The sequence below is a fragment of the Oncorhynchus mykiss genome, chromosome 16 (assembly GCF_013265735.2).
Source record: "Oncorhynchus mykiss isolate Arlee chromosome 16, USDA_OmykA_1.1, whole genome shotgun sequence".
Taxonomy (NCBI): domain Eukaryota; kingdom Metazoa; phylum Chordata; class Actinopteri; order Salmoniformes; family Salmonidae; genus Oncorhynchus; species Oncorhynchus mykiss.
In genome coordinates this window covers 49,860,122-49,882,846 of record NC_048580.1, presented here as the reverse complement: position 1 = coordinate 49,882,846, position 22,725 = coordinate 49,860,122, and the positions used below count along the sequence as shown (strand labels likewise).

Sequence of the window (22,725 nt, the reverse complement as noted above, 5' to 3'; positions counted from 1 at the left end):
TACACTCTTTGTTGTATAGAGGAGCTGAATATGAACAAATGTTGAAGCAGACATCACGTTCTGATAAGAATTTCCTTCTGTCAGGGGATCCCTTTGCAGATGGTTGTTGATTAACATTGTTGTCAAAGCCACTGTTAGGAATATGCTCCTGCATGTTGATTTGAATGCCATAAGGACAAAGTAGAGGAAACTGTAACCAGTAACCACATCTTATGTTGATTAAAGGAAGACTCAGCGATATGACGTAGATGCAGAAAGTAAACCGCATAGTGGTTCAATTTCCATATCAACTAAGAGCATTGAAACACGAGGCTTAACTTCTCCTGTTTTGTCCTGTGGCTCCCACGCTGTAACAGTGTGAAGCGAACCCATGCACATGCACAGATGTGTGACTGTGCGAGAGTGAAGTCTTGCATCTCGCTCATCTCAATATCTGCGGTGCTGCTTGTGGCAATTTAATTTTCACTGAGTGTACCTTTAATATAATACAGCTCAGTTATAGGCTTTCCTATACGCTTTCCTTGACCATCTTTGTGTTAAGGAACAGGTTAACGTCTTTAAAACAATAGTTGATGTTGTATCTGTGTATTAAAGATTAAACAAGGTTTTGACTGCAGTTAATCAAGTTTTAAGTCTGGAGGAGGATAGAGAGTTTTTAATAGCACCACAGCTGGCCTTGTTTTATTGCTTTAGGAGGGAGGTAATAGAAAAACTACAACAACCAGAGGGCCATAAAAATCGTTGGTAATTAAGTCTCTGGGTAATTATTTTCAGCCAAACATTAATTTTACAGGTTTAATAGATGTTCCAATGGTTTCCAGGGCCAAGTGCCTTGGGCCTGGTTTGTAATGCAGTACCATTAATCATGGGTTCTTTCTCCGACTTTAAGTCTTCATAATAACAGTAACAATGTTCTCTTATGTCTTCGCAGGAAACTTTCAACCAAGCAAAACACCCAGACAGGACAAAGTAATATAGCCATGGAGAACATTAAAATAACAATTGTGGACTCCTTGAAATGGAAAAAGCCTACATTAAATTTAGCATTACCACACACTGCTCATCATTCACGGCCGCCAAGGTTATGAGAGATGTCACCTCCAGCAGCGTTTCTTGGAGCCTTTATGGTATATTTTCCATCTCAAACACAGCATGTGTAGTGTGAGGTAAGACAGATTTTAATTACCTACATAGCAGGGGGTTTTGGAGACACTGCTGACCGTTGACCATAGCCACTCACACTTTTCTCCTTCTTTGTTTATCAACACCTGTTTATTAACACCCTGCTTGGCTTTTATACAGTAGGGTCATCTTCACTGGATTGGTAAGAACAACCATATTTTCCATCAATTGTAACAGCGTCATGAAGTGTGAGTATTTTGCCTTGCCAAAGTGCTTGTGTTTTCTAACTTAGAATTTTACTGCCCGTCTCCTCTCTTTTCCCTTGTGTTGCTAGCATCGCAAGCTTGACTGGTTTACAATGGCCTCCTGTTTGGATATTGTTGCTATTGCACTACTGTCACAGATCGCTGGTCACAGTGAAGGGTGACAACATGGAGGCCCCTGCCAGACAACACTCATAAATCCCAAATGATGCAGATTGAAAAGGTGGTTTTCTGCTTGTCTCACATGCAGCCTTGCGCTGAATCTTTATTTCTCTTTTATTTTTATTTTACAGACACTCTGTTAGAGGACCTACAAGGCTGTATAGAGTGTATTTGTGTGTGACTGTGTGTGTGCGTGTGTTGCATCATGCCATAGTTGCTCTGTAATTATTTTTTAATCAATAATAGTATTATGATTATGCAATTACAATGCTGCAAATCCTGAAAATAAAATAAAGAAATCCTGTAAAAGTTACCACCTGCATAATTATCGTATAACAATAAATGTAAATTCAATGTCACTCTATAGTATCTTAACTTAACTTGTAAAGTAAACAGGAAAACGTGTTGGCTCTTAATTTATGGGGACCTACAGCTAAGGCCCTTGGAATGTCAAGTCCCCATCACAGTTCCTCAAAGCAAGCCTCCTCTTCAGAATATCACGACAACGAAGTGCTTTACGGTAACATTTGCTGTTTTAAGTTTGTAGCGGGACATTGCGAGGCTGACATAGCCACTATTCATTGTTGGTAATTGTAACGTTTGCCCGAAACTTAACACTTCGTCATGGACGTAGGCGAGCTACTGAATTATCAGGTAATTAGCTGGTTAGACATATCCTCATATCCTAGCTAGCTAACTTACCGGTAACGTTAGTTAGCAAAATAAGGGTGCTGTAAACAGCGTCTTTGACTCTAGCCCTATAGTAACGTTACTGGCTAAAATGATTGGTATTTAGCGAATAAACCAAGTTCGCTTAGCTAGTTAACGTTGTGACAAATTTAAGGAGTTGGCTATCTAATGTCAAGTTAGCCTAAAAAACGTTAGCACATACAGTTAACAAGTTACTGTAGCTAACTAACTACAGTAGCTAGCTAAGCTAGCTATCTTGTGATACAAACGCTTGCCTAACTTAGCTCAGCTGAAGATATTTGCTCTTTTTTCTATCTGTGGCTCAGCCTTGTTAGCTAAAGTAAAGTTGCTTTCGTGCAATGTAATTTCTTGAGCACACTACATGACCAAACGTATGTGGACACCTGCGAACATCCCATTTCAAAATAATGGGCATTAATATGGAGTTGGTCACCCCTTTCCTGCTATAACAGCCTCCACTCTTCTGGGAAGGCTTTCCACTAGATGTTGGAACATTGCTGCATGGACTTGCTTCCATTCAGCCACAAGAGCATTAGTGAGGTCGAACACTCATGTTGGGCGTTTAGGCCTGGCTTGCAGTCGGCTTTCCAATTCATCCCAAAGGTGTTGTATAGGGTTGAGGTCGGGGCTCTGCGCATGCCAGTCAAGTTCTTCCACACTGATCTCAACAAACCATTTCTGCATGTACCTCGATTTGTGCACGGGGGCATTGTCATGCTGAAACAGGAAAGGGAATTCCCCAAACTGTTGCCACAAAGTTGTAAGCACAGATTCGTCTAGAATGTCATTGCGTGCCTTCAAGTTAAGATTTCCCTTCACTGGAACTAAGGGGCCTAAATTATGAACAAGCAGCCCCAGATCAATATTCCTCCTCCACCAAACTTTACAGTTTGCACTATGCATTAGGGCAGGTACAGTGGCTTGCGAAAGTATTCACCCCACCTTGGCATTTTTAAAAATTTCTATTTGGACTATTTTGTATCTGTCCATTACATTAAATCCAAATAAAAATCTATTTAAATTACAGGTTGTAGTGCAACAAAATAGAAAAACCGCCAAGGGGGTGAATCCTTTTGCAAGGCACTGTAGCGTTTTTCTGGCATCCGCCAAACCCAGATTCCTCCGTCGGACTGCCAGATGGTGAAGCGCGATTCATCACTCCAGAAAACTTGTTTCCATTGGTGGTGAGCTTTAAACCACTCCTGCTGACGCTTGGCATTGCACGTGGTGATCTTAAGCTTGTGTGCAGCAAATCGGCCACGGAAACCCATTTCGTGACGCTCCCGACATACAGTTCTTGTGCTGACGTTGCTTCCAGGGGCAGTTTGGAACTCGGTAGTGAGTGTTGCAACCGAGGACAGAAGATTTTTACATGCTTTAGAATAGAGGTCGACCGATTATGATTTTTCAACGCCGATACCGGTTATTGGAGGACCATAAAAGCCGATACCGATTTAAATTTTTTTAAATTTTTTTTTATTATTTTATTTTTATTTGTAATAATGACAATTACAACAATACTGAATGAACACTTATTTAAACTTAATATAATACATCAATAAAATCAATTTAGCCTCAAGTAAATAATGAAACATGTTTAAATAATGCAAAAACAAAGTGTTGGAGAAGAAAGTAAAAGTGCAATATGTGCCATGTAAGAAAGCTAACGTTTCAGTTCCTTGCTCAGAACATGAGAACATATGAAAGCTGGTGGTTCCTTTTAACATGAGTCTTCAATATTCCCAGGTAAGAAGTTTTAGGTTGTAGTTATTATAGGACTATGTCCCTCTATACCATTTCTATTTCATTAACCTTTGAATATTGGATGTTCTTATAGGCACTTTAGTATTGCCAGTGTAACAGTATAGCTTCCGTCCCTCTCTTCACTCCTCCCTGGGCTCGAACCAGCAACAAAATTACAATTGGCGCGAGCTAACTAGCTAGCCATTTCACTTCGGTTACACGAGCCTCATCTCGGGAGTTGATAGGCTTGAAGTCATAAACAGCGCAATGCTTGACGCACAACGAAGAGTTGCTGGCAAAACGCATGAAAGTGCTGTTTGAATGTATGTTTACGCGCCTGCTTCTGCCTACCACCGGTCAGTCAGATACTTGTATGCTTAGTCAGATTATATGCAACGCAGGACACGCTAGATAATATCTAGTAATATCATCAACCATGTGTAGTTAACTAGTGATTATGATTGATTGTTTTTTTATAAGATAAATGTAATGCTAGCTAGCAATTTACCTTGGTTTACTGCATTCGCAGTTCTGTTTTGATGTACCTGCTCAACATGGTGTTGATGGTGTGATCTTCATTGTAGCCTGACAGGGGGGCAAAGCGTCTGCGGGATGATGATGATGATGATGGTGTAGACCCCAGAAGCAAGAAGGTTGGCAGAGACCTGGCCAGACGCCTGGAGAGAGATGACGGTGAGGACCCGAGTGGTGACAGGAAGAGGATACTGGAGAAACTCATGGATGATGATGAGGACGCAGACGACCAAGAGGTGGGCAAAGTTTTACTGACATAAAATCAATCAAATCAAATTGTCATATGCACCGAATACAACAGGTGAAATGCTTACTTACAAGCCCTTAACCAACAATGCAGTTTAAAAAATAAGAATAAGAAATAAGAGGAACAAGTAATTAAATAGCAGCAGTAAAATAACAATGGCAAGACAATATACAGGGGGTACCGGTAATGAGTCAATGTGCAGGGGCACCAGTAAGTGGAGGTAATTGAGGTAATATGTACATGTAGGTAGAGTTATTAAAGCGACTATGCATCGATAATAACAGAGTAACAATGGTGTAAAAGAGGGGGCAGCAATGCAAATAGTCTGGGTAGCCACTTGATTAGATGTTCAGGAGTCTTATGACTTGGGGGTAGAAGCCTCTTGGACCTAGACTTGGCGCTCCGGTACCGCTTGCCGTGCTGTAGCAGAAAGAACAGTCTATGATAGTCTACGACTAGGGTGGATGGATCATTTTTAGGGCCTTCCTCTGACACCGCTTGGTATAGAGGTCCTGGATGGCAGGAAGCTTGGCCACAGTGATGTACTGGGCTGTACGCACTACCCTCTGTAGTGCCTTGCGATTGTAGGCCGAGCGTTGCCATACCAAGCAGTGATGCAACCAGTCAGAATGCTCTCGATGTTGCAGCTATATAACCTTATGAGGATCTGAGGATTCATGCCAAATCTTTTCAGTCTCCTGAGGGGGAATACGTTTTGTTGTGTCCTCTTCACGACTGTCTTGGTGTGCTTGGACCATGTTAGTTTGTTGGTGATGTGGACACCAAGGAACTTGAAGCTCTCAACCTGCTCCACTGCAGACCTGTCGATGAGAATGGGGGTGTGCTCGGTCTTCCTTTTCCTGTAGTCCACAATCATCTCCTTAATCTTGATCACGTTGAGGGAGAGGTTGTTATCCTGGCACCACACGGCCAGACCTGTCGGTGATCAGGCCGAGCTCTGTTGTCATCGGCAAACTTAATGATGGTGTTGAAGTTGTGCCTGGCCGTGCCGAGTGAACAGGGAGTACAGGACGGGACTAAGCACACACCCCTGAAGGGCCCCCAGTGTTGAGGATCAGCGTGGCGGATGTGTTGTTACCTACCCTTACCACCTGGGGGGGGGGGTGGCGGCGCGTCAGGAAGTCCAGGATCCAGTTGCTGAGGGAGGTGTTTAGTCCCCGGGTCCTTAGCTTATTGATGAGATTTGGTGTTGAACGCTGAGTGTTGAACGCTGAGCTGTAGTCAATGAATGGCATTCTCACATAGGGCATTTGCAAATTGGCTACAGACGTGAGTGCTACTGGTCGGTAGTCGTTTAGGCAGGTTACCTTAGTATTCTTGGGCACAGGGACTATGGTAGTCTGCTTAAAACATGTTGGTACAGACTCGGACAGGGAGAAGTTGAAAATGTCAGTGAAGACACTTGCTAGTTGGTCAGCGCATGCTTGCAGTACATGTCCTGGAAATCCGTCTGGCCCTGTAGCCTTGTGAATGTTGAGCCTGTTTAAAGGTCTTACTCACATCGGCTTCGGAGAGCGTGATCACAGTCTTCTGGATCAGCTGATGCTCTCATGCATGTTTCAGTGTAATTTACCTTGAAGAGAGCGTAGAAGTAGTTTAGCCCGTCTGGTATGCACGTGTCACTGGGCTGCTCTCGCCTGTGCTTCCCTTTGTAGTCTGTAATGGCTTGCAAGCCCTGCCACATCTGACGAGCGTCAGAGTCTGTGTAGTACGATTTGATCTTGATCCTGTATTGACGCTTTGCCTGTTTGATGGTTCCTTGGAGGGCATAGTGGGATTTCTTATAAGCTTCCGGGTTAGAGTCCCGCACCATGAAAGCGGCAGCTCTAGCTTTTAGCTCAGTGTGGAAGTTGCCTGTAATCCATGGCTTCTGGTTGGGTATGTACGTAGAGTCACTGTGGAGATGACGTCATCGATGCACTTATTGATGAAGCCAATGATATGGTGATATGGTGTACTCCTCAATGCCATTAGAATAATCCTGGAACATATTCCAGTCTGTGCTAGCAAAACGGTCGTGTAGCTTACCATCTGCTTCATCTGAACACTTTTATTGATCAAGTCACTGGTGCTTCCTGCTTTCATTTTTGCTTGTAAGCAGGAATCGGGAGGATAGAATTATGGTCAGATTTGCCAAATGGAGGGCGAGGGAGAGCTTTGTACGCGTCTCTGTATGATGAGTAAAGGTGGTCTAGAGTTTTTTTTCCCCTCTGGTTTCACATTTAACATGCTGATAGAAATTTGATAAAACGGATTTAAGTTTCCCTGCATTAAGTCCCCGGCCACTAGGAGCGCCTCCTCTGGATGAGAGTTTTCATGTTTGCTTATGGCGGAATACAGCTCATTGAGTGTGGTCTTAGTGCCAGCAGCCGTCTGTGCTGGTAAATAGACAGTTACAAAAAAATACAGATGGTGTCTACAGCTTATCATGAGATACTCTACCTCAGGCGAGCAAAACCTCGAGACTTCCTTAGATATTGTGCACCAGCTGTTGTTTACACATTTACATGGTACGCCACCCCTTGTCTTACCAGACACCACTGTTCTATCCTGCCGATAGAGCGTATAAGCAGTATGTTGATGATGTCGTCGTTCAGCCACGACTCGACTCTGACGCGTAAGATATTGTTTTTTAATGTCCCATTGTTAGTTTAATCTTCCTCGTAGGTTGTCGATTTTATTTTCCAATGATTGCACATTAGCTAGGAGAACGGAAGGCAGTGGGGGTTTATTCGATCGCCTACAAATTCTCAGAAGTCAGGCCCCCACCCTCTTTTTCTCCGTCTTCTCTTCACGCAAATGACGGGGATTTGGGCTTGTTACCGGTAAAGCAGTATTTAAATAATACAATTAAATTTTAAATAAATAATACAGTAGAACAAAAGAAAACAAAACGTCTATATACAGTGAGTGCAAATGAGGTAAGATAAGAGAGTTAAGGCAATAAATAGGCCATGGTGGCGAAGTAATTACAATATAGCAATTAAACACTGGAATGGTAGATGTGCAGAAGATGAATGTGCAAGTTGAGATACTGAGGTATCTGGGGGTATAAGGAGCAAGATAAATACTGTATGGGGATGAGGTAGGTAGATAGATGGGTTGTTTACAGATGGGCTACGTACAGGTGCAGTGATCTGTGAGCTGGTGCTTAAAGCAAGTGAGGGAGATATGAGTCTCCAGCTTCAGAGATTTTTGCAGTTCGTTCCAGTCATTGGCAGCAGAGAACTGGAAGAAAAGATGACCAAAGGAGGAATTGGCTTTGGGGGTGACCAGTGAGATATACCTGCTGGAACGCGTGCTACAAGTGGGTGCTGCTATGGTGACCAGTGAGCTGAGATAAGGCGGGGCTTTACCTAGCAGAGACTTGTAGATAACCTGTAGCCAGTGGGTTTGGCGACGAGTATGAAGCAAGGGCCAACCAACGAGAGCGTACCGGTCGCAATGGTGGGTAGTGTATGGGGCTTTGGTGACAACATGGATGGCACTGTGATAGACTGCATCCAGTTTGTTGATTAGAGTGTTGGAGGCTATTATATAGATGACATCACCGAAGTCGAGGATCGGTAGGATGGTCCGTTTTACGAGGGTATGTTTGGCAGCATGAGTGAAGGATGCTTTGTTGCGATATAGGAAGACTATTCTAGATTTAATTTTGGATTGGAGATGCTTAATGTGAGTCGAAGGAGAGTTTACAGTCTAACCAGACACCTAGGTATTTGTAGTTGTCCACGTATTCTAAGTCCGAGCCGTCCAGAGTCGTGATGCTGGACAGGCGATTAGGTGCGGGCAGTGATCGGTTGAATAGCATGCATTTAGTTTTACTTGCGTTTAAGAGCAGGAGAGTTGGAGAGCTGTATGGCATTGAAGCTCGTCTGGAGGTTAGTTAACAGTGTCCAAAGAGGCACCAGAAGTATACAGAATGGTGTCGTCTGCGTAGAGGTGTACCAGAGAATCACCAGTGTACCAGAGACTCACCAGCATCAAGAGCAACATCATTGATGTATACAGAGAAGAGAGTTGGCCCGAGGATTGAACCCTGTGGCACCCCCATAGAGACTGCCAGAGGTCCGGACAACAGGCCCTCCGATTTGACACACTGAACTCTTTCAGAGAAGTAGTTGGTAAACCATGCGAGACAATCATTTGAGAAACCAAGGCTGTCGAGTCTGCCGATAAGAATGTGGTGATTGACAGAGTCGAAGGCCTTGGCCAGGTCGATGAATACTGCTGCACAGTAATGTCTCTTATCGTTGGTGGTTATGATGTCGTTTAGGACCTTGAAACCAGATTGCATAGCGGAGAAGGTACGGTTGGATTCAAAATGGTTTGTTATCTGTTTGTTAACTTGGCTTTCGAAGACCTTCGAAAGACAGAGTAGGATAGATATAGGTCTATAGCAGTTTGGGTCTAGAGTGTCTCCCCCTTTGAAGAAGGGGATGACCGCGGCAGCTTTCCAATCTTTGGGAATCTCAGACGATACGAAAGAGAGGTTGAACAGGCTAGTAATAGGGGCTGCAACAATTTCGGCAGATCATTTTAGAGAGGGTCCAGATTGTCTAGCCCGGCTGATTTGTTGGGGTCCAGATTTTGCAGCTCTTTCAGAACATCAGCTATCTGGATTTGGGTAAAGGAGAAATGGTGGGGGATTTGGCGGGTTGCTATGGAGAGTGCCGGGCAGTTGACCGGGGTAGGGGTAGCCAGGTGGAAAGCATGGCCAGCCGTGGTGACAGTGTTTCCTAGCCTCAGTGCAGTGGGCAGCTGGGAGGAGGTGCTCTTATTCTCCATGGACTTTACAGTGTCCCAGAACATTTTTGAGTTTGTACTACAGGATGCAAATTTCTGTTTAAAAAAGCTAGCCTTAGCTTTCCTAACTGCCTGTGTATATTTGTTCCTAACTTCCCTGAAAAGTTGCATATCACGGGGGCTATTCGATGCTAATGCAGAATGCCACAGGATGTCTTTGTGCTGGTCAAGGGCAGACAGGTCTGGAGTGAACCAGGGACTATATATATTCCTAGTGCTACATTTTTTTGAATGGGGCATGCTTATTTAAGATGGTGAGGAAGGCACTTTTAAAGAATAGCCAGGCATCATCGACTGACGGGATGAGGTCAATGTCATTCCAGGATACCCCGGCCAGGTCAATTAGAAAGGCCTGCTCGCAGAAGTGTTTTAGGGAGTGTTTGACAGTGATGAGGGGTGGTCGTTTGGTCGCAGACCCATTACGGATGCAGGCAATGAGTAATCGTTGTTCTGATGTCCAGAATGTATTTTCGGTCGTAAGAGACGGTAGCAGCAACATTATGTACAAAATAAGTAAAAACAATAAGTTACAAACAACGCAAACAAACGAACAGAAAATCAGTTGATTAGGAGCACTTAAAACATCAGCCGTCTTCTCTCATGCGCCGTTAAATGTGCTGATCTTGTTCCTAAAATACTTTTTTGTTGTCTTGGTTACACTTTTCACAAAAGGGCACTCTGTTTTCAGGGTGAACCAGTGGATGAGAGTTCGGTGAAGAAAATGATCCTGACCTTTGAAAAAAGATCTTACAAAAACCAAGAGCTGAGGATAAAGTTCCCAGACACCCCGGGGAGGTGAGTTAATGAGGGACATTTATACGTAAGGCTGTGACGGTCATGGAACTTTGGATGACTTTATATTTGAGGTTCTTCAAAGTAGTCACCCTTTGCCTTGATGATAGCTTTGCACACTCTTGGCATTCTCTCAACCAGCTTCATGAGGTAGTCACCTGGAATGCATTTCAATTAACAGGTGTGCCTTGTTAAAAGTAAATTAGATTTTCTTTCCTTAATGTGTTTGAGCCAATCAGTAGTGTTGTGACAAGGTAGGAAGAAGAAAGCCCTATTTGGTCAAATAACAAGTCCATATTATGGCAAGAACAGCTCAAATAAGCAAAGAGAAATGACTTAGTTAATCAAGAAAATTAAGAACTTTGAAAGTTTCTTCATGGGCAGTTGCAAAAACCATCAAGCGCTATGATGAAACTGGCTCTCATTAGGACCGCCACAGGAAAGGAACACCCAGAGTTACCTCTACTGCAGATGACAAGTTCTTCAGAGTTAACTGCACCTCAGATTGCAGCCCAAATAAATGTTTCACAGAGTTCAAGTAACAGACACATCTCAACATCAACTGTTCAGAGGAGACTGTGTGAATCAGGCCTTCATGGTCGAATTTCTGCAAAGAAACCACTACTAAATGACACCAATAAGAAGAGACTTGCTTGGGCTATGAAACACGAGCAATGGATATTAGACAGGTGGAAATCTGTCCTTTTGTCTGACTCCAAATTTTCTATTTTATTTTGGGGTTTCAACTGCCATTTCTTTGTAAAACGCAGAGTAGGTGAACGGATGATCTCTGCATGTGTGGTTCCCACCGTGAAGCATGGAGGATGTTGTGCAAATGGAATAGACAACAGGTGGAAATTATAGGCATTTAGCAAGACACCCCCAATAAAGGAGTGGTTCTGCAGGTGGGGACCACAGACCACTTCTCAGTTCCTATGCTTCCTTGCTGATGTTTTGGTCACCTTTGAATGCTGGCGGTGCTTTCACTCTAGTGGTAGCATGAGACGGAGTCTACAACCCACACAAGTGGCTCAGGTAGTGCAGCTCATCCAGGATGGCACATCAATGCGAGATGTGGCAAGAAGGTTTGCTGTGTCTGACAGCGTAGTGTCCAGAGCATGGAGGCGCTACCAGGAGACAGGCCAGTCATCAGGAGATGTGGAGGAGGCCGTAGGAGGGCAACAACCCAGCAGCAGGACCGCTACCTCCGCATTTGTGCAAGGAGGAGCAGGAGGAGCACTGCCAGAGCCCTGCAAAATGACCTCCAGCAGGCCACAAATGTGCATGTGTCTGCTCAAACGGTCAGAAACAGACTCCATGAGGGTGGTATGAGGGCCCGACGTCCACAGGTGGGGGTTGTGCTTACAGCCCAACACTGTGCAGGACGTTTGGCATTTGCCAGAGAACGCCAAGATTGGCAAATTCGCCACTGGCGCCCTGTGTTCTTCACAGATGAAAGCAGGTTCACACTGAGCACATGTGACAGACGGGACAGTCTGGAGACGCCGTGGAGAACATTCTGCTGCCTGCAACATCCTCCAGCATGACCGGTTTGGCGGTGGGTCAGTCATGGTGTGGGGTGGCATTTCTTTAGGGGGCCGCACAGCCCTCCATGTGCTCGCCAGAGGTAGCCTGACTGCCAGATCCCTTGTGAGACCATATGCTGGTGCGGTTGGCCCTGGGTTCCTTCTAATGCAAGACAATGCTATACCTCATGTGGCTGGAGTGTGTCAGCAGTTCCTACAAGAAGAAGGCATTGATGCTATGGACTGGCCCGCCCGTTCCCCAGACCTGAATCCAATTGAGCACATCTGGGACATCATGTCACATCATCCACCAACGCCACATTGCACCACAGACTGCCCAGGAGTTGGCAGATGCTTTAGTCCAGGTCTGGGAGGAGATCCCTCAGGAGACCATCCGCCACCTCATCAGGAGCATGCCCAGGCGTTGTAGGGAGGTCATACAGGCACGTGGAAGCCACGCACACTACTGAGCCTCATTTTGACTTGTTTTAAGGACGTTACATCAAAGTTGGATCAGCTTGTAGTGTGGTTTTCCACTTTAATGTTGAGTGTGACTCCAAATCCAGAACTCCATGGGTTGATAAATTTGATTTCCATTTATAATTTTTGTGATTTTGTTGTGATTTTGTTGTCAGCACATTCAACTATGTAAAGAAAAAAGTATTTAATAAGAATATTTCATTCATTCAGATCTAGGATGTGTTATTTTAGTGTTCCCTTTATTTTTTTGAGCAGTGTATATATTTTATTTTAAGAGGTGCATTTTCTCCTCCACTCCTGACTGCATGGGCTGCTGCTGTAGGCTAGATTGAAGATAACAAGTTAGGATTCCATGTGGAAACTTTTTGAATATTAACAGGTTTATGTGACGTGCCGTTGCGAAATACCAGCGCCGTTGCTAACTAGCAAAGCTGGTTTCATTGCGGTGAAGAGTTGTGGGATATTGGAATCCTCTTATCTTAACCTTTGGGTGCGTTTGTAAATTTGCTTTGGCTATCTACTCCGATATCAGAGCACTCTTGTTTGTGTGACAGAGTGCAGAATAACTGATATATTTACGAATGCACAACACCCATTGAATTTGACAGGTATCAATAAACGTCAGACAAAAAAACTTAAATATATTGTTGCTAGCAGCACAGTTACAATCCCCAACGCTCTAGGTAACAGTCCAACCAGCTCTACTAGGGCGAGTAAAATAGTCAGTGAGGTGTTCTCTCATTTGTGTCTGGCAGTAGCTAGCAAGCTAGCCATCTTTAGCCAGTTAAATTGGGTGCTTGACTGCCTTTAGGTCAGAATGCTTGCACACTTTTTCCCCTAGACCAGAGCGTCCAGTGTGCACTCTGAATAATCCAAGAGCTGAATTTGCGCACAGATAATCTGACAGCGCTCTGAATATACGAATCCCCAGAGTGCACTCTGAGCGCACTCGCACTTCAGAGTGAATTTACAAACGCACCCGTAGTCATCTTCAACCTAGACTTCAGGGAGGGGGGCGTTGCCTAGGCACCGAAGACTCTTGTTAAAACGGGTATGACTGTTATTTTATTTTCATGGCAGTCTTCATCCATAACCGTCGGTTTCACGTTTTATATGGTAATCGTGCCAGCCCTAAAATTGATCTGCTCCAGTCTTTAATTACATGACATTGCATTTAACAAGTCTGGATTTATTTTCCATTTCTGACATACTTTATTATGCCTCTGCTCAGATTCATGGAAACAGAGCTGGATCTGAATGACATCATCCAGGAGATGCATGTCATCGCCACCATGCCTGATCTCTACCACCTCTTGGTGGAGCTCAATGCTGTCCATTCCCTGCTGGGCTTACTCAGCCACGAGAACACAGATATCCTTTCCTTCAAAGATGGCTTACTGGGCATCATTCACTGTTAAATTCAGTTAATTTACCTGCACTTGTTAAACCATTGACTAATGCTATTCTATGCATTTTACCTTGAATAAGGCTACTAATGATTCAAAACTGAACCTAGAAAAAATCTAACATATTAATACCCACTGTAAAAATCCTTAGCCTCTCCTACATATCGCCATTGCAGTGGTTGATTTGTTACAAGAGCTGACGGACATTGACACACTTCAAGAAAGTGAGGAGGGCGCGGAAGTACTCATAGACTCTTTGGTGAGTCCATTTTGTTTGTATACAATCTAGTCATGGCTAGCTGCCATTTTGTGTTATTTCTCACCCCCGCTACAACCATATTGATGCGGATGATAAACTCAATAGATTAAAAGCAGATTCAATCCCAGCTAATGTCCATTGCCTTAGTGAAAATGGTCGGTCTTAACCTTTCTGATCTCCCCATCCCGGATCCGGGTTCGTGAATACAGACTCAAGCTCATTACCATAACGCAACGTTAACTATTCATGAAAATCGCAAATCAAATGAAATAAATATGCTAGCTCTCAAGCTTAGCCTTTTGTTAACAACACTGTCATCTCAGATTTTCAAAATATGCTTCTCAACCATTGCAAAACAATCATTTGTGTAACAGTATTGATGGCTAACGTAGCATTTAGCATTAGCATTCAGCTGGCAACATTTACACAAAAAACAGAAAAGCATTCAAAAAAATCATTTACCTTTGAAGAACTTCAGATGTTTTCATTGAGGAGACTCTCAGATAGCAAATGTTCAGTTTTTCCTGAAAGATTATTTGTTTAGGACAAATCGCTCCGTTTTCTGCGTCACGTTTAGCTATGAAAAAACCCCTGTATCCAGGATTGTGTAAATCTATCAGCAAGCTCATTAGCATAACACAACGTTAACTATTTATGAAAATCGCAAATGAAATGAAATAAATATGCCATCTCTCAAGCTTAGCCTTTTGTAAACAACACTGTCATCTCAGATTTTCAAAATATGCTTCTCAACCATAGGAAAACAATCATTTGTGTAAAAGTAGCTAGCTAGAGTTAGCATTTCGCGTTAGCATTTAGCGTTAGCATTAGCGTTAGCATCCAGCACGCAACATTAACAAAAACATAAAAGCCTTCAAATAAAATCATTTACCTTTGAAGAACTTCTGATGTTTTCAATGAGGATACTCTCAGTTAGATAGCAGATGCTCAGTTTTTCCAAAAAGATTCCTTGTGTATTAGAAATAGCTCCGTTTTATACATCACATTTGGCTACCAAAAAAAATCCATAAATTCAGTCCTCAAAACGCAAACTTTTTTCCAAATTAACTCCATAATATCGACTGAAAACATGGCAGACGTTGTTTAGAATCAATCCTCAAGGTGTTTTTCACATATCTCTTCATTGATACATCGTTCTTGGAAACATGGTTTCTCTCCTGAATCCCAGGAGAAAATGCCTGCACCTGAAGATTACGCACAAATTTAGACAAAGGACACCGGGCGGACCTCTGGAAAATGTAGTCTCTTATGGCCAATCTTCCAATGATATGCCTACAAATACGTCACAATGCTGCTAAGACCTTGGGCGAACGACAGAAAGTGTAGGCTCATTCGTTGCGCAATCACAGCCATATAAGGAGAGAATGGAAAACAGAGCTTCAGAAATTCTGCTAATTCCTGGGTGATGCATCATCTTGGTTTCGCCTGTAGAATGAGTTCTGGGGCACTTACAGACAAAATCTTTGCAGATTCTGAAACTTCAGAGTGTTTTCTTTCCAAAACTGTCAAGAATATGCATAGTCGAGCATCTTTTCGTGACAAAATATCGCGCTTAAAACGGGAACGTTTTTTATCCAAAAATGAAATAGCGCCCCTAGAGCTCTAACTGGTTAAGGCGTCCGCATGCTTCCCATCCAAAACAGCTTGTGCATATATTATGACAACACTTTGTGACGTTTGTGTTAGTTCTGGTCTTAGGCAAGTTTTTTGGGGGGCTGTTCGTTCCAAAGAAAAATCTTGAGGCGAGCCAAAGTTCAGAGCTGAAGTCTACACCCCTTCGTCGGTCATTGGTCAACAGTAGGGATCCTTCAATAAAGTGTTTGTCATTCAATGATAGATGACTCGTTTTCATGCATATTTTTTCACTCAAGAAATACTGCACCGAACATCTTAGATGTAAAATTGTGTGACTAAGATCTCTGCAAAAACTGCAAAATTAATGACAGATTTCTTGAGTTGTCTTAGATTAATTCAGACTATTCAGATGCACTGCTTCTTATCACAGCGCATCCAACTCGGAAGCCAGCCACACCAATGTGTCGGAGGAAACACTGTGCACCTGGCGACCTTGGTTAGCGCACACTGCGCCCGCCTCGCCACAGGAGTTGCTGGTGCGTGATGAGACAAGGATATCCCTACCGGCCAAACCCTCCTTAACCCGGATGACGCTAGGCCAATTGTGTGTCGCCCCACGGACCTCCCGGTCGCGGTCGGCTATGACAGAGCCTGGGTCTCTGGTGGCACAGCTAGCGCTGCGATGCAGTGCGCTAGACCACAGCGCCATAATTTTGACTATTTTGAGGAAGTGTAAACTGGCTACGGCATCTCAAGATGGACAAACATGACACTTGCCTGGTCTTTTCTGGTCTTTCTAGCTAAGGTCTTTTATGGGAGTATGCAAGCACACTCGTTCGTTTCCAAATGAAGCATGCGGAAGCCTTAGCCCTCCCTTTGCACTCACTTTATCAGCAGCAAAGTTATTGGCGGTTTTCTGGGAAAGGTTGAGTACCCCATCATAATGTCGGCTGACATTTAGAAAGACCAAGGAGGCAAAGGTCAAATCACTCTGGTCTTATGACTTATAAGTTAGCAACGGAAATTAGGCCTGAGCCTTTATTGTTGTCACTCAACCACACAGTATTCCATAATGCTGTGATAAACAGCCTGTCTTCTTCTCTAACTGTAGCTGGAGGGACAGGTTGTGGCCCTTCTGGTGCAGAACATGGAGAGGCTGGATGAGCAGGTGAAGGAGGAGGCAGATGGAGTCTACAACACATTAGGTAAGACCCACTGCAGAATGATTGGACAAAATATGGGGATTATTTAAATGTTTGTAAATGCTGGCGTGGAGCAGTTTTAGCCCATAGTCTGAAAATCTGTTTGTCATATCATGTCCTAACGGTTTGTGAATCAGTGGGATGCCCTCCACTCTATTCACATAGAAGAAACACGTTCCGATTATTTAATCATTACATTTGGGCTCAGTGCTCCTAGTGTTTTGATGGCGTCTTATCAAGGCAGTTCTCCAGGCTTGAATAAGCCTTTTGTCTGCTTCGTGGTTGGGGCTCAGAGGCTCATGTCCTCCAGGATGGTGTCTGCTGTCTGCTCAGCTGGAATTAGTGATAAAGGCTTCCCTCTTCTCCAGCAGGCCTATATTGCTCCCTCTCCTTGTCCTTCTGTCGTCTCTCTGCCCCCCCTCCTCCCATCTTTACTTCTCTCTCTCTCTGGGGTTTTGCCGACCTTCTCCTGGCTGATTGAGATATAAGGTGTCTCAGACGGCTTTATAATGCAAGTATTAGCAAAGGAATCTGAGACCTCTATACTTCTCAGCGAGGTGCTGTCATAATCTGAAAGCCTCATTCGCCTCTCTTCTCTCCCATCAGCCATCATTGAGAACATGGCAGAGTTCAGGCCTGGCCTGTGCACAGAAGCAGCTCAGCAAGGACTCATGCAGTGGTTGCTAAAGAGAATAAAGGTGAGGATATGACTGAAAATGACACAATCCATGGTTTATTGATGCTTTAAGTAGAGGTTTTTGCAGGCTGGTTGGGTATGTCTCATTGAAAATGTCTGTTCTAGACCTGTACCTACAGTACAGCATATAGGCTTTCAATTGCTTATGCTGTCACTGATTTTGGCATTCACCCCCCCCCCCCCCCCCCCCCCCCTTTTCTCTTTCAGGCAAAGATTCCATTCGACGCTAACAAGCTGTACTGCAGTGAAATCTTGGCTATCTTGCTTCAAAACAATGACAGTAAATTTACAGCCCTTTCTCCTCTACTTGCTGTACAAAGTGATGAAAACTGCTCCAGTCGAATGTGTTATTGTCGAATAAACATTGCCACAGAGGTGGTTAGTGGGATTACTCTGTCTGTGGACCAAAATTGTAGAGTAACATGACTGGTTAAAGTATACTTTTGTTAGTTTCTGAGTGGCTAGGTCCAGAAGGCCTCGTAGTGCTGCTGGATGACAGTCAGGCACTATGTCCAGAACAATAATGCACCGGGCCACATTGATATTCTGTCCTATCTAATTTTCTTCTCGGTCTCCCCCTCTAAGTGAGTTTAGCTGCCTGGGTTGGTTGTGCTGCCTCGATCGATTCACCGTCTCCCACCGTCCCGCTCTAACTATGTTTGTCAATGTTTATGTCCACAATATTTTAAGTTTCTCTCTCTCTCACGCTCTCTCTACACCTACCTACCTACCTCCAGGCACCAGGGAGCTCTTGGGGGAGCTGGATGGGATTGACGTTTTACTGCAGCAGCTCTCTGTAAGACTCCTAGGGATTTTACCAACCTGTCTGTTCACACTTTCTACTGCTCCTCCTCCTCTCTCTGATTCATCATTGTCTCTCTCACACACACCTTACGTCACACTGTTGAAGTTTCAGCAGCTCATAAGAACGGTGTGTTCTTTACAGTAGTGATCTAGCGATACCCACTTCATCCTCACTTGAACACAACCTCAGTTAGATTAGCCTTATGTGCAGGATTCTTTTGGCTGTGTATTATAATATTTGATATATTCAAGGTCTCCAGTATAATGCTGTCTAATGCAAATTAATAAGATTTTGAAATGTAACTTGATGCTAGACAGATCTTCTGCTTTGCTTTGTAAGTCTCTCCACCTTGTTGGCGATGCCGGTTGCAAGGATTTCAGTGTGTCCTTAGTTCCGAGGGCAATGATATTGTACTTTTGAAAACTAGATGACTACTTTCAAATTCAGAAAGGATGTTTGTGATTTTTTATTTTTTTTCAACTTTCTGTTTTCTCAATGACATTCAAATCAGAGTTCCTCCCTTCTAAACTCCTCTGTGGTTTTGTGCTCCATATAGTCAAAGACAAGTTAAATTTAAGAAGACCACGAGTGGGGCTTTTGTTGCTCAATCAAATTTGTGCTGATTCAAAAAATTATTCTATAAGCCTAATGGACATATGTTCAAACTCACACACTTTTGATTGACTTAAACAGCTGCAAATTATCACGATATCAGTGTCACCAACAAAAGCGTAAACAATAGGCCTATAGCAAATGCAGCATATGTCATTAATTTCTCACATGCAAAAGGGACTTTTCGGTAGTGCTCAAAGCACTACTTCCATGAGGGCAGCATTTATTTTTCAACTCGAAACAATGAGCCCAATCCAAAAAATCACAAAATCATAAACAGAGTAGGCTAATAAATCCTTATTATAAATCCTTATTTCCAAGTCCTGTTTTTGAAGATCATGGATATTATATTAATTGGAATGACTGTCAGATTTCCAGACTTTGGTTTGTAATGTAAAGAGAGCATAATTGTATTATTACTATTATTGTCTGTTGTAGAAACCAATGGATTAATACATAACCAACCCATGAAGTAAAATGCAACATCCATTTATGGCCAGCTGTGTAAACCCTTAACATCTATTTATCCCACAATATATGTTGTTCAATTGGTAATTTTAACTTTTGTCTTCTCCTAATGCCTCTTAAGGGGAAGTCATCTAAAATTATGTAATCAGATTACATTACTCTGAAGTGTTATGTTACTAATAAGTGTTGGACAGGGACAGGTAACTAATAACTAACGGATTACATTTAGAAAGTAACCTACCCAACCCTGGTGATGAACTGTGGGTGTCATTCTACTTCAGGTGTTCAAGCGGCACAACCCAGCCACGGCAGAGGAGCAGGAGATGATGGAGAACCTGTTTGATGCCCTGTGCTCCTGTCTGATGCTGGCTGCCAACCGGGACCGCTTCCTCAGGGGAGAGGGTCTGCAGCTTATGAACCTCATGCTTAGGTAAAGTCCTTCATGTTGAACACCTCCACACACACACAGCTCTGTTTTTAATATTTCAGTAATTGAATGTCCTAAGCTGTTGGTTGAAACAAACCATCTAAGTACCTCCTCAAAGGAGGTATTTGGCTTGGATCTAGACCTTTTTTAAACCCTCCTTTCAATTCACACTGGTCACTGGTGATCTGATATCTAAGTAGGGATTTACAGTGCATTCGGAAAGTATTCAGTTCTCTTCACTTTATCCACATTTTTGTTATGTTACAGCCTTATTTTAAAACTGATTTAAATTAAATGTTTTTCCTCATCAATCTACACACACTACCACATAATGACAAAGCGAAAACCAGGTTTTTAGAAATGATTGCTAATGTATTAAAACTAAATGACAATATCACATTTACACACGTATTCAGACCCTTTTACTTTGTTGAAAGTAAAGCCATGAGTCTTCTTGGGTATGACGCTACAAGCTTGGCACACCTTTATTTGGGGAGTTTCTCCCATCCTTCTCTGCAGATGTTCACAAGCTCTGTCAGGTTGGATGGGGAGTGTCGCTGCTCAGATATTTTCAGGTCTCTCCAGAGATGTTCGACTGGGTTCAAGTCTGGGCTCTGGCTGGCCCACTCAATGACATTTAGAGACTTGCCCCGAAGCCACTCCTGCATTGTCTTGGCTGTGTGCTTAGGGTCGTTGTCCTGTTAGACTAGAGCGCTCTGGAGCAGATTTTCATCAAGGATCACTCTGTACTTTGCTCTGTTCATCTTTTACTCGATCCTGACTATTCTTCCAGCCCCTGCCACTGAAAAACACCCCCACAGCATGATGTTGCCACCACCATGCTTCACCGTAGGGATGGTGCCAGGTTTCCTCCAGATGTGACACTTGCCATTCAGGCCAAAGAGTTCAATCTTGATCTGTGCCTCGACACAATCCTGTCTCGGAGCTCCACAGACAATTCCTTCAACCTCATGGCTTGGTTTTTGCTCTGACATGCACAGTCATCTGTGGGACCTTATATAGACAGGTGTGTGCCTTTCCAAATCATGTTAAATCAATTGAATCAATCAAGTTGTAAAAACATCTCAAGGATGATTAATGGAAACAGGATGTACCTGAGCTCAATTTCCAGTCTCGTAGCAAAGGGTCTGTATACTTATGTAAATAAGGTATTTATGTTTATTTTGAATACATTTGCAACAATTTCTAAACTTGTTTTTGCTTTGTCATAATTGGGTATTGTGTGTAGATTGATGAGGAAAAACATGTATTTAATCAATTTTAGAATAAGGCTGTAACGTAGCAAACTGTGGGATGAGTGAAGGGGTCTGAATACTTTCCGAATGCACTGTATGTACATTGACAGGGTTGAGTGTCTTTTTTCACAAAACACGTCTCTGACTCTGCTCAGCTGCCAGTCCAGTCAATCAGTCGACACGGCGCTGGAGCACCATGACATTGACCTTAAAGAGCAATAAATAGACGTTACACGCATTTATGAAACCCTCCATGCCCAAGCTCTAATCATCATGCCGACGCCTGGCAGACAGCTGGATTTACACACACATCGACATCTATACTGAACAAAAGTATAAGCGGAACATGGATTTATGGATTTCACGTGACTGGGAATACAGATGTGCATCTGTTAGTCACAGATAACTTAATAAACATGGGCCTCATGATTTTCGCTCCTTCAAAACTTGAGACACCTGTGGCATTGTGTGACAAAACTGTACATTTTACAGTGGCGTTTTATGTCCCCAGCACAAGGTGCACCTGTGTAATGATCATGCTGTTTAATAATCTTCTTGATATGCCACACCTGTCAGGTGGATGGAGTATCTTGGCAAAGGAGAAATGGTCACTAACAGGGAAGTTAAAAAAATTAAAAAATTTAAAAAAGCTTGTGCATATGGAACATTTCTGTGATCATTTATTTCAGTTCATTAAACATGGGACCAACACTTTACATGTTGCATTCATATTTTTGTTCAGTATAATTATAGCAATGCAAAACTCACTTTTATATCATCCACAGGAGAAAGCTTTCCGAATGGGTTATCTAGGGAGGAACGTGTAACTCTCTTTTCACTTCCCTTGAGATTCACAGAATCATAAGTTCTGCACCTCTGCTTTAATACTTTTCTCTATTTTTGTAGAGGTTAGGCTTTATCAAGGGGTTTGCAATATGAGCTTAGGAACACGGTTGAAGGCATCTTTATAATTGCCTCTGCATTCTTAAAACCCTTTTAACTTTGTAAAAAAAAATGACTACCTCCATAAGCTGCAGAAACGTTGTGTTATGAGGAGTTATCTTTAAAGGACTGCCAATAGATTTAGATAACGGAGAGGGACTCCATGTTGCTAGCTCACTAAGTATGTGTGCCTGGCAAAAGTCCATCATGAACATGCTGTGAGCTAGCTGTTGTGCCAGAGATAGTTGAGCCCTTCTGAAATGTTAATTTTTTTTTTGTACACTCCCCAGGGAAAAGAAAATGTCTCGGACCAGCGCTCTGAAGGTCTTAGACCACGGCATGATTGGCCCAGAGGGTTCTGATGACTGCCACAAGTTTGTGGACATCCTGGGCCTGAGGACCATCTTCCCCCTGTTCATGAAGACCCCTAAAAAGATGAGGAAAGCTGGGACAGTAGACAAAGAACATGAAGGTTTACTAATTTCTCTATAAACTCCAAATTTCCATTGGAAACAAGAAATTATTGTTTGTCTGAAGTTACATTACAGTAGATATTTCCTCAGCAAAATCTGCAAAAGCTTACAACTGTCCCACTGAGTACCCAAAACACAATTTGCCATGGCAGGAGATCGAATCAGGTTTGTTTCA

At 43.1% G+C, this 22,725-nt stretch overlaps 1 protein-coding gene across 2 annotated transcripts in view; it reads left to right on the top strand.

Moving 5' to 3' along the window:
- The first annotated feature begins 2,024 nt into the window (after positions 1–2,024).
- The window catches only part of LOC110492202 (beta-catenin-like protein 1), a 40,725-nt gene continuing 20,024 nt past the window's right edge, over positions 2,025–22,725 (top strand). For both annotated transcript variants that reach the window (XM_021566300.2, XM_021566299.2), the window contains exons 1-11: positions 2,025–2,201; positions 4,586–4,771; positions 10,298–10,404; positions 13,639–13,778; positions 13,975–14,072; positions 16,780–16,873; positions 17,477–17,568; positions 17,775–17,847; positions 18,305–18,363; positions 19,734–19,882; positions 22,368–22,549. In XM_021566300.2, coding sequence (XP_021421975.2) covers positions 2,172–2,201; positions 4,586–4,771; positions 10,298–10,404; positions 13,639–13,778; positions 13,975–14,072; positions 16,780–16,873; positions 17,477–17,568; positions 17,775–17,847; positions 18,305–18,363; positions 19,734–19,882; positions 22,368–22,549 — 1,210 coding nt within the window. In that variant the 5' untranslated portion in view covers positions 2,025–2,171. The remainder of the gene's footprint in view (positions 2,202–4,585; positions 4,772–10,297; positions 10,405–13,638; positions 13,779–13,974; positions 14,073–16,779; positions 16,874–17,476; positions 17,569–17,774; positions 17,848–18,304; positions 18,364–19,733; positions 19,883–22,367; positions 22,550–22,725) is intronic.